The sequence below is a fragment of the Engystomops pustulosus genome, chromosome 2 (assembly GCF_040894005.1).
Source record: "Engystomops pustulosus chromosome 2, aEngPut4.maternal, whole genome shotgun sequence".
Classification (NCBI taxonomy): Eukaryota; Metazoa; Chordata; class Amphibia; order Anura; family Leptodactylidae; genus Engystomops; species Engystomops pustulosus.
In genome coordinates this window covers 210,996,630-211,009,691 of record NC_092412.1, presented here as the reverse complement: position 1 = coordinate 211,009,691, position 13,062 = coordinate 210,996,630, and the positions used below count along the sequence as shown (strand labels likewise).

Below are 13,062 nucleotides of genomic sequence, written 5' to 3'. Positions count from 1 at the left end.
GATAAGATTCTATTTTATAACAGAGCTCGAAAGATCTTTTTCCATGGTCAAGCTTTGCTCAGACATCCTTGAGAGAAGAGAGTCCATAAATAATGTTATGAGGACAGTACGTGAAAGAAAGAACAAGGTTCCTGTAAAGTAGAAGGGCTCATGTCTGTCACAAGACACTGGGCGTGATGAATGACCTGCGTCCCTCTTGTCCAGTATTACCTACTTGGCTGTCACTCTGTCATACTTATGTTGTCTCGTCACGGCCATTTGCTGTGGTGTTGAACCATTTTTGGACTAATACTGTAATTTTTATCACTGGGTTAGTCCTTCAAAAATAAATACATTGAGACAGACCAAGGCGAAAATTAAAGAAAAGGGAAAAAGATTTATGATTCCGATGATAATCTAGGAGAGATGATTTTTGCACTTGTTCTGATACCTTTGTATGATACAGATGGAACATTTTGCATGTGACAAATATATAATGCACAAACTTATGTAGTATTGTATTATTTTTGCACGAGCTGCGTTACAGTAGAGTCCTAGTGAAAACTACTAGTCTCCAGTATGTTCTGACAGTTATAGGGACACAGTCATCCTTTCGACAATTCCCTCTTTTATGGAAAGTCTCATCCGTTTACCTATTTAAAAAATCACCTCCAAAGTCATGTAAAAAATGGGAAGAGAGGAGTTATATTTTGCTTCAGATGAGTCAAGTTAAGATGCAGCAGCGGGAGTGTTAGCTCTGTAGTACCTAGAGTCATATTAAAGGTAAGAATCTCACCTTTCAGATTGCATCAGGCTTGTGGTTCTGTGCACTGAAGATACAGACAATTAAAGAAACAGTGGGTAACTGGATCTAAAACTTTAGCTTCTTGTATCTCCCGTTCTGTAGCTCACAGAATCCCAAACCTGACGCAGTCCGAAATTCTTATCTTTAATTTGACACCAAAAGCATGTCTCTAAGGACAGATATAAAACTCAAAATAGGGGCGTATGAAGTTACACTCCCCCTACAGCTTCTAAATTTGACTAATTTCATGCAATATATGACTCTTATCATTTTCAAATGACTTTGGAGTAGATTTTTTATAGGTAAACAGGTAAATTTCATACAAAAAGGAATTCTACAATGGATACTTTATGCCCTTCCTGAGGGGCAAGTAGTATAACGGGGTAAAATATGAGGACGCAGTAGCCTTTAAATTAAATGATCATTGTTTTTTTGTAATTTGTGTGGGGGCAGGATATTAGACAATTTACCAATATACATCTAGTAAGTGCACTAGTTCTGTTGTGAAGCCTCCTGTCTATTATCTCATCACCCAGATATTCCTAACCATACAATGGCTGCAGATGGAGGGTCATGTGATCTCTATCTGTCCATGAACAATTGCCCTGCCAGGACCTTAATCTTATAATCATGAATAATATTACAAGGTCCGGGTAGGGCGATTGTTCATGGACATTTGTAGATCACGTGACCATCTGTCTGCAGCCATTTTATGGACAGGAATGTCTGGAATAAAACAAGGTAAAGTGACCAACCACTTCAACCCCTTAAGGACCTGACCCTTTTTTGTTTTTTAATTTCCATTTTTCACTCCCTACTTTCAAAAATCTATAACATTTATATTTTTACACGTAAAGAGCTCTGTGATGGCTTGTTCTCTGTGTAACAAATTGCACTTCATAGTGACTGTATTTATTATTCCATGCCGTGTACTGAGAAGTGAGAAAAAATTCCAAATGCAGTAAAAATGGTGAAAACAGATTGTTTTTTTTGTGGGCTTGGATTTTACGGCTTTCACTGTACGCCACAAATGACATGTCTACTTTATTCTTTGGGTCAGTATGATCACAGGGATACCAAATTTGTATAGGTTTTATAATGTTTTCATACATTTACCAAAATTAAAACTTGTACAAATAATTTTTGGGAGATTTAGCCATGTTCTGGCACTAATAACTATTTCATACTTTGGTATATGGAGCTCTGGGTGGTGTCATTTTTTGAGTCTTTTGATGACGTTTTCAATGGTACCTTTTTTCGGACTGTATGACCTTTTGATCACTTTTTATAGAAATTTTTATATTTTTCAAAATGGCAAAAAAGTGCCATTTTCAACTTTGACAGCTATTTTAAATTACGGGATTAAACGCAGTAAAAACTGTTATTATATTTTGATAGGTCTGGCATTTTCGGATGCTGCGATATCTAATGTGTTTATGATTTATACTGTTTATTTATATTTAAATCAGTTCTAGGGAAAGGCAGTAGACTTACCGGCTATGGAGAGGGCTCAGCCCGTACTATTACGACGCGCATCGTTAAGGGATTAGAGGACACCTGTCATCAGGTCTCTGTAACTAATTCTGTCATCACTACCTGTAGGAGCAGCTCACAAGGATCCCATCCCAGCCTTTATCTAGTCCAATAATACATTAATTATTGTAAAAGCATCTTTTCTTATGTAAAGGACGGTGGGCACATAGAGAGAGAAAAGTGATGTTACCCTGTTACCCTTACCCTCTCTCTGCTCAGGTCTGTGTGTAATGTATAGTAAAGCATTGCTGGTGTCTGTGCTTTACCTGCTGACATGCTCTCCCTCCTAATACACATGTGTGAGACACAGACATCAGCTACACAAGTATCTGACATTCTGTGTTCTGCTATACGCATGTGTGAGACACAGACATCAGCTACACAAGTACCTGACATGTTCAGCTATACACATGTGAGACACAGACATCAGCCACACAAGTACCTGACATGTTCTGCTATACACATGTGTGAGACAAATACAGCAGCTACACAAGTATCTGACGTTCTGTTATACACATGTGTGAGACACAGACATCAGCTACACAAGTACCTGACATGTTCTGCTATACACATGTGAGAGACACAGACATAAGCTACACAAGTGCCTGACATGTTCTGCTATACACGTGTGAGACACAGACATCAGCTACACAAGTACCTGACATGTTCTGCTATACACATGTGAGACACAGACATCTGCTACACAAGTACCTGACATGTTCTGCTATACACATGTGTGAGACCCAGACATCAGCTACACAAGTACCTGACATGTTCTGCTATACATATGTGTGAGACACAGACATCAGCTACACAAGTACCTGACATGTTCTGATATACATATGTGTGAGACACGGACTTCGGCTACACAAGTACCTGACATTTTCTGCTATTCACATGTGTAAGAGACAGACATCAGCTACACAAGTACCTGACATGTTCTGCTATACACATGAATGCAACCTAAAGCAGTTGAATACACACAGAGGCAGCAGAGGCCGACAGCACCAGGAAGTATAGAGAGGAGTCAGCAGAGGAGTGCCCCATCATTATGTAGGCTGTCATTCAAGCAATGAGATGTGTGGATGTGCCTCCCACTCATGAATAAGCTGGACAGCTGAATATGATAATGATTAATTGGACCACTCTCAGGTCATTTGCATACAGATTTAGAACCTGATTGTTTAAGTTTACAGGCAATTAGAGGTACAATGCAGGGATGGGGGCAATGCTTTCTAATGGCAGTTTATGAAAATATATGAAGTTTTGGAGGAACCTCCTACAGTAGCCATTAGTTACAGTTACCTTACACAGTAGTCAATAGTTCCAGCAGCCCGCAACCCCTGCCCAATAGCTGCCAAAAACCCCTGCCTTTCCCAGATGTACATGTATGTCCCACTGTCGAACAAAAAATTTACTCACCTTTCCCTGCTTCCTCAAAAATACAGCTGTCTTTTTCTTTACACCTGTGTGCACCAGCTGTGAAGCTGGCAGACAATATGATTACATCATCATACAGCTACTGCACACAGGACTAAACAGGAATACTGCTATTGCTTAGTGAGAGCAGGGAAAGGTGAGTATTGTAGTACCCTGCCCCACCTGACTAGCACAGCACAAGGGTAGGGTGCCAGAGCCGACGGCCACCCATGAACCAATGACCACCATCCATTGTTATGGTGCATGGTACTGAATAGACAGACTTTGCAATGCCTCGTAATCATTCCTGAAATGAACTTGTTTCTAATGGCAAAGAATTCTAAGAAAAATCTGTACAATCCTGTCGTGTGATGATGGATTACTAAGAGTCTACTGAGAGTTATATATTTGTGTCTGAAGGATTTGGAAATAAGCACATAGTATTGCATTGCATACTTTTTCCACTGTGTTAATGTTCTATATTACACAGATAAAATGCCAAATAATACTGTATGTGCCATAGAGGCTCCTGCACCGAAACCATCATTCATCATATAAGAAATTGCAGGGAATTAATCCAATTTAAACTACTTGGACAGGAGTTATCTGATACGGTTAAAACATTTCGGCTCGGCAGAAATAAACAAATGGGCTTATTTTCTGTCAGACATGTTCTCATTGGTACCCTGTCTGTAAGCTTCCGCACCATCCGGTGCATCCAAATGATATAACTGCATCCTTAAGGCAAGCACTGGCTCAAGCTGTCGTCTATGGAAAACAGATGATAAATGGATTTACAACGTTGCTTATTTTCTTTACTGAAGCAAAAATGCAGTAAAAATTTTTTAACTGTGGGCAAGAAGAACATTTTAGCATCTATTACCATAAATGGGAGGTGGAGGTCCCTCTATATTTTTTAAAACAAACAATTAAAAAAAAAACAACACTGATATGCTACTGTGAACATAGCCCATGTGCATGACATTTATAAACATGCCTGATGCAACCAGAATTGCCCCATGCCCTCTAAAAAAAACATACAAAGGGCAAACATTACTCAAAGCTACAAAAAGCACAACAATAACAACCGAGGGAAAAGAAAATGTATGAACGTGCAAATCTGATTTGTCTCATCTGTTGGCGTGAGCCTCGGCCAGGCACATGTTCACCAGATGTTGAGCCTCTACACTTTGTAGGTGACTGCTAGTTTGATACATTTCACAGTTTCAGGGAACATTCTCGGTAAAAAGTGACTTTATAAATAAAGATTATATAAAGTACTTCACACTAAACACTTTTAAAGAAACGTAACACCTGGAACATACAGTTTGATCAGTAAACAGCAGCAGAGCAGGAGATTAAATGATTATTTGTGGAACTTATCAATTATTGATCTTAAACCCCTTAAATTTTGGGCTTAAAGTCAAGTAAATGTCTTGATTCACAATACAGGCAGTTCCCAGGTTACGTACGTATTTGAATTTGTATGCAAGTCAGAAATGTATATTTTAGAATTGTAGCTCCAGACAAAATTTTTGTTCCACTGACAATTGGATTATCAAAATTTTTTGCTGTAATGAAACTAAGGATTATGAATAAAAGTTCATTACAGACACCATACAGTCTGGGAGTAAAGTAAAGCATCCAGAGAACTTCACCAGAGGTCACAGTGGGCAGAAGGATCTGTCTGTAACTAGGGGTGTCCTTAAGTAGGGGACTACCTGTATCTCTGTATATGGAATTAGAGAGTAGGACCTTCCATTGTTCTTTATGAACAGGAACTTTATGTGTGACTAAACTTTCAAAGCTTAGTTTTTCATAAATGAACAGGTGAGAGTAATAAACATAACAACATATTTTATTAAAATACAGGCGGTCCCCTACACCAGACTTACATACAACCTATAGTTACAGACAGACCCCTCTGACTTCTGGTGAAGCTTTCTGAATGCTTTACTATAGTCCCAGGTTGCAATAATCAGCTGTAAGGTGTCTGTAATGAAGCTTTATTGATAATCCTTGGTCCCATTACTGCAAAAAATGTTTAAACTCCAATTGTCACTGGGGTCAAAAAATTTTTTTGTCTGTATCTACAATTTTAAAATATACAGTTTTGACTTACATACAAATTCAACTTAAGAACAAACCTCCGGACCCTATCTTGTACGTAACCCGGGGACTGCCTGTACCCTCCTCTGTGGCAATTATTCTGTCTAAATAAACTTCTTGTCAGGCTTAGAGGTTGTGGCTCCTCTGAACCACTGCGGACGATGGCACAAGCCACTACCTGGGACCGGAGTCTAAGTGGTACCCGGTTTTCACCAGAGCCCGCCGCAAGGCGGGTTAGACAAGCTGCGGCGTGGTACCACCAGGTCGTTCCACAGGCGTGACTTGTCCGTAGTGGCAGCCAAGCTCGAGGTACAGAAACGGCAGGCAATCTCGTAGTCGGGGACAGGCAGGAGGTCAGGACAGGCAGTACAGGATCGGAGACGTAGCAACAGGTCAGGGCGGCAAAGGAGCGATGTCAGAAACGGAACCAGGGTCACAACGAGAATTCACAAGAAGAACACAAGGCATCAGAAAAGCTTTCTCTAGGGTGCTAGGCACGAAGATCCGGCAGGGGCTTGCAGGAAGAGGCAGGCTTAAATAGATTTTGCAAAATGGCCAGCGCCAATTAATGGGGCGCTGGCCCTTTAAGTTTTGAGAAGTGACTGCGCGCGCCCTAGCATTAGGGGCCGCGAGCGCACGGCGGAAGGGAGCGAGCCGGGAGCCAGTAAGCAGCGCTGGCGGGGGCAGAGAAGCACGGGTGAGCCCGCGACCCGCAATATGGGTCGCGGGACCACCCGTGACACTTCTCCATACTCATGCAGAGAGTAGACTCATAGAGAGAAGTCGCTGATGTTTTTAAGGACTTAAAACGCAAGTAACTTTTCAATAAAATTTTATAAATTGTAATATATTTTCTTTAACCCCTTACCGACGCGCTGTAATAGTACGGCGAGAGTCGGGTGTGGCTACATGGAGAGGGCTCACGGGCTCAAAGACTTAACGGTAACACCCACGATCGGTGCTAGCATTTTACTCCCTCCTGCTGAGCAACGTGTATGCTCAGCAAGGCCATAAAAGCCTATGGAGGCAGATGCAAAGTATTGCATCCACCGGTCATTCACTGAGTGTGTCCTGTGGGAAGTACCCAGTGAACTTACTGTCCATATAAGCTATAGATTGAAAGATATAGCAGTTTAGTACTATATACAGCTTAAAAGCCAAAGATTTCCCAATTTACCTTTATGTAACATTAGTTTGTTACATCTTTCCATCCTGTGTTTCCTAGAGGCAAAAACGATGCCTCTGTCTGCAAGTATATATCTATGGGTAAATTCAGCGTATACACCGGAAGCTTTCACGGCATATACACTAAATGTATCCAAAAGACATGGTGCAAATGTAGCCTAATCAGTTCAATCTTGTTCCAGTCAACGTTCTTTTGTCTGATACGAAAGTCAATGCGTTCTGGGGAAATGTATGCAGATCAGCTGCTCTCTAGTGTCACCGCTAGGTAGATTCCTCTGCCACTTTAGAAAAGGAAACATGACAGATATTAGCTAAACCAAATACTCCTATCTTTAAAGAGCTGTTTTTCAGTTCTTGCTTCTTATCAGTGCAGAGTAGGGTACTCTTTGGCTGTGTTGAGATGTCTTTGAGGTAGTCCGATACATTTACCGTATATACTTGTGTATAAGCCGAGTTTTTCAGCACAAAAAATGTGCTGAAAAACTTCCCCTCGGCTTATACACGAGTCAATACAGCAGTCAGTCAGTAAATATTACTTAAAAAAAAAAAAAACTTATATACTCACCCTCCGGTGAGGGTACTTCCTTTTGACGGTACTTCCTTTTGGAGGAAAGCTAATTTGAAATCCTTATTAGACAGATCATATGAAGATACAGAAGAATCCTAATATATTTATTCATATAACTATATAACAAAAACACAACTAATAAATAAAATGTCTGTGCTATTATACATTACTAGAACTATATTTCTTGTAGAAGCTTTTCTTTCCTAGTAATATTACGGCTGACTTTATAAAGGATACAGCTCCATGTAGGAAGGAACACACACTACGTCCTTAGAGAATTGCACAGGGCAATAAAGCATGTTCAGCTGTTCTTCATAGAGTGTCAGAGCCTCAGTCAGGTTTACACAGTTTCCCTGTGGGAGGAAGCAGAAGAGCAAAGTAAAGGTGAATTATAAGCTTATTGACAAGTATTATAAATGATGACCTTGTGAAGGCTTCAAAAGTAGAATAGGAACTTGCCATTTATTACAGGAACTGTCTGAATGTCTGGGCTAAGCATTCTACCAATCCTAAATTCAGTTAAGCCATGAAAGTTTCAAACAACTTTAAAGGGAAGACTCCATATCTGATGCATAGAAATTCTTTGTGCGATTACACAAATGTTGCGATACTTTCTTAAATAATTCCTAAGGCAAGTAAATATCTTCTAAAAATAAATGAACATCCTGTGGCATCCCCATGTTCCAAAATCCAGTACTATCAAAAGTCACTTAAAGAGAACCTGTCACCACATTTTCACAAACACCGCGAGTGACAGGTTCCCATAGAGTCCTATAAACTAATAGCCACCCTTCTTTTAGCTCAAAATTATTTCCCTTACATCCCCATATATGAACTTTATGTTATATTCTCTGTCCTGCTCTATGGAGCCGACGGAAATTGCTGAGCGCCACGCTCACCGATCTCCGTCAGCTCCATAGAGATTAATGGAGCAGAACGGTCATGCGTAGCCGTCTGCTCCATTAGTCTGGCGGAGCGACGAGGGGTCCGACGGACCCCTGATCAGCAAGTTAGGCCCTATTCTGTGGAAACCCCTTTAAGTGCAAATGCGCATTAATATAGTATGGACAGCCGTAAAAAACTAACAACAATGACTACAGGTAGGTCACTATGTAGAAGCTACTCCTGCCTTATTACACGCTGCATTGGGACGGGTTATCTTTAAGCCTTTGTTACTGCAGGTATTTTCATAAAATGTAACAAATAAGGTTTTTTTCTGATAGATGGAGACTTTTATAATTTTATGCTTTTAAAATCTGACAGAAAATGAAAATGCAGTAATTCCAACTATTCAATATTCAATGAGAAATAATCTTAATGGAATTTCATATAACAGAAAGGCCACGGAAAGGTGGTATATAATGCCACTTCCCAGAAAAAATGCAAGTAAGTTCCAGGACATAATCAGTCACATGTTGATAAGATGGAGAATACTTAGATTTCACAAAAATATCACTCTATTTGTGAAAGACAGAAGAGATTGTACATGACGTCAACCTTAGTCAAATCGCTCTGTAAAGAATAGAAACAGTTTATTAATGACATTCTACCAGTGTCTTTGGTTTGTTCTACAATAATAAAGGAAGCATATGGAGCCATTATATTGTAAGCATTTACTTTCTACTAAAATGCCTGTGCACGCACTGCTCGGAAGACATCAGGAGCCGCAAGGAGAAGAAGTCGGGAGGAATGAGGAGAAGAGGATCGGTGGGGGGGTCGGATAAGTGCTAGATCTATTAATTTTAAGGGGTCTGTGCTGGGCATTATTTTCCTTGGGGGGGGGGGGACTGGGTGGGCATTATTTTCCTTGGGGGGAACTGGGTGGGCTTAATTTTCCTTGGGGGGGACTGGGTGGGCATTATTTTCCTTGGGGGGTGGAGGGGGAATGGGTGGGCATTATTTTCCTTGGGGGGTGGAGGGGGGGGATGGGTGGGCATTATTTTGCTTGGGTCGCTGAGCTGGGCATTATTATCCTTTGGGCACTGTGCTGGGCATTCTTTTCCTTGGGGCGCTGAGCTGGGCATTATTATCCTTTGGGCACTCTGCTGGGCATTCTTTTCCTTGGGGCGCTGAGCTGGGCATTATTATCCTTGGGGGGACTGTGCTGGGCATTATTTTCCTGTTGGGGGCTGTGATGGACATCTTATGATGCAGCGTTGTGACATGAATAGGGGGCATTGCCAAGGGGAGTGTGGAGGGGTGGGTTTACCAGGCACAGCGGCTGTGAGGGGGCGGAAGAGAGCTATACTGGTCTCCTGCCTCCTTGACTGCATCAATGAGAGATACAAGGCTGAATAAAAGTGTTTTTTGTTTTTTTAAAGTGTTTTTCTTTGATGACAGGTTCCCTTTAAACAATACATTTTTTTTTGTTGAAACGGGAATACGCCTTTAAGCTATACACTGACTGCGTCCTAAAGGGGTTAAGGAACGTAGATCCAGAGAAAGTCACCATCAACATCTATACAGCAACGCAATCAAAACAAATCCCTGGATCAAGACTCCATCTAAAGTCATCTAACTAAATACAACGTATTATAGCACAAGTTCCCAGACAGACCCCTGGATCCCTTTAAAAAACATTATACAATCTATCATCACACTCTGGACTTGCCATTGCCATTGATATTATGTACAGTATATTATTTTGTCTTGTGATAAATGGCAAATTTCTGTCTGTGTTGAGATGTTTGAGCTTTAGATTTGCAATTTCATTTTCTTTTGTCTGTGAACTCCTGAATATCTTACAGAAAATTCCTCAATGATTGGGTTGGTTATTTGCACGGCTTTCCCCTCTGCTTGTCACAGCAAACATAAAAAATAAACTGTATAAGTCATGTGCTTTGTACAAATAAACCCGCCATATATCCACTTCTTGTTTACAGGACGTGATGCCACACTTAATATTATGGTGCTGGTTTATAATAGTGCTTATTTTTGTAAATGTGAGGTTCCATACGCGTCATTATTCCGGATTAAGCCTAATTACAGCACTGGTTTCTGTCTGGGATAATTACATGTTGGAAATGAAGCTCAGCACTGAGCTATGGGAGGAATTTCCCATACAATCATATACAAGGTTAATATTTCTTAGAAAAAAAAGATTTTCGTGGAAAATGTACAGGACTAGAGAACCACTGTCTAGGATACAGATAAACATGGTGACTTTCAGTACACAAGCTGTAAATTCCCCCAAATCAAGGAGAACATATTAGTAAGATGGACTCTGTACTACTTCACACTTAACCAAATAGATATGAATTTTTATGCATTTCAGGAGCAACCCTTACAACATGCTTCCCAGATGTATGTTATAGAAAAAAAAAACAGAGGTTCCCTTTGGCAGCCTAAATGGTCAAGACTAAAAGGGGTTGTCTGACTTTGTTAAAAATTCTGGAGGTGGGCTGGGGACATCGCACCTCTGCTCCGACAAATTTCAGCAGCCTGGCACACCCACTCGTCGCCTGTCCCAGCACTGAATCAGGCGGTGGGGCAGGAGAAGGGTAGGCGCAGCAGATGGAAAGAAGTTGTCAGAGCAGAGGTGCCATACACGTCCCAGCGCTGTATCAGGCACTAGGACCGGAGACAGGTGGGAGTCCCAGGCAGACGGAAGTTGTCATATAAGGCTACATTCACAGTGCCGTTGCCCGCAGTACCGTACCGTAGCGGGCAACAGCATCGTGCGGAGAGAGGAGGAGGGTGTGAGCGCAGCTCACCCGCTGTCCCTCTCCATAGGGATACATGGCGCACATGTCCTATCTTTTTCCCAGGTGCGGAGCGGTACAGTCCTGCTGTGTGCCCATTGCCATCTATGGGGGACGTATATCGGCCGTATATATGTCGGCCGCATATATGTCCCCCTTGCGGCAGTGTGAATGCAGCCTAAGAGGTGCTGTAACCGTCTCCTGTCCCTGAACTGTATCAGATGCCAGAACAGGTTGGATGGAAGTTGTCGGAGCAAAGGATCGGGGTGCAGGAGACCAGAAGCGACGAAGGAGTCAAGTATAGGTTTATTTTTTAACAGGCCTCCCCAGTCCACCTACATAGTTTTTAATAAAGTTGGACAAACCCTTTAAAAATTATATGGATTTACTTATCCACCATCCACAAATTTCCCACAGAGTCATCACTTTCTGTCTTGCTAGATGGGAAGCACAGAAGAACCACTGCTGGAACCTAAGGGGTGAGTATACTTGAGAAGAGTTTTATTTATTTTTAATTAATACAAATTAATTTGTCAAAATTGCCAAGAGAAAGCAGTTCCTTGATCCTGAAGTTAGCAAACTTGGCTTTTTCTTACCTGAGTTCTGGACATCCCTGTCATTGTCTTCTGGAACTTTCTAAGCTTAATACTAATTATGTAATATACATCATTTTTTTTACAAATTCTGCCTCCTTTTTAGTTCTTAGAAATTACCTTTAAATCCAGAGCCAAACAAAACAAGATAAGGTTATGATGGGGGCTATCAGTTGGTATAATTTTACCACTCTAAGATTTTGTCTCATAAAATCAATTTTCATTTAATCTTCAATTAGAATGTACAAGCATCACAAAAGGGGTTAGCGAACCTTATGCCACCCCCACCCCCACCCCCCAAGATGATGCCTGGGTGCTAAAGGCTCCATTTTGACATGGTTATTTGACACCATGCTAAGTAATATTATAGAAAGGATAGAGCACTCCAAAACACATCATTGTTTGCATGCTTTGGTGCAGATAACCTTGGCCGACCTCCACCATTCACAATAATGCCTGAAAATGTCTGTCGGCTTTCAAAACATGTTGTATTTTAAACTTTACTAAAACTTCTTTTAGCTTCTTATGCCCTGGTTTTTTCAATGAAAGGCTTAAAAAATTATGCAAATGAGCGTGATGGGCTCTGGGCACCATAGATGTTGAGTCATTTGCATAATTTTCCAAGCCTATTTTTGTAAAAAACAAGGTTAGAAGAAGCAAAAAAGATCCAGCCAGAGGGGTACACACCAGTATGTCAGTGTGCTTGGATTACAATCCTTCATCCTGGTGGTAGAGGTCTTTGAGTATTGCTAGGTTTTGTAATCTACCGTTTCCAAAATTCTATTTTTTTTCATTTGCTTTTAATCCTATGCACTGATATATCCATGCATTTACCTTCAATGTAATATCCATGAAAACCCTTTTAAATGTTTTAGCTAAAACCGAAATTGTAGTAAAATGCTACAGTGCAGCTTTCTGAAAACCACAAAACACCAACACCACAAACTTGGCGTAGTTTCCGCTGACAGCAATGTGCCCTATTCCAATAGTGTTTTATTTCTGGACAGTCTGTTTGTATTGTACAGTTTAATATAGATCTAGTGTGTTAAACCAAGCAAAATGACGCATCAAAGTGGTCAACATTTTCTGTAGGATGCTACTGGTCCCGGATGTGGCATGATGTTTACCCAGGTATTTTTCTATAAAAAGCATATAGACAAGCAAACATAA

General features: G+C 40.8%; 1 protein-coding gene across 1 annotated transcript in view; it reads right to left on the bottom strand.

Moving 5' to 3' along the window:
* The window catches only part of SMS (spermine synthase), a 103,684-nt gene that overhangs the window by 7,103 nt on the left and 83,519 nt on the right, over window positions 1–13,062 (bottom strand). The window contains exon 10 of the mRNA XM_072137985.1: window positions 7,836–7,951. Coding sequence (XP_071994086.1) covers window positions 7,836–7,951 — 116 coding nt within the window. The remainder of the gene's footprint in view (window positions 1–7,835; window positions 7,952–13,062) is intronic.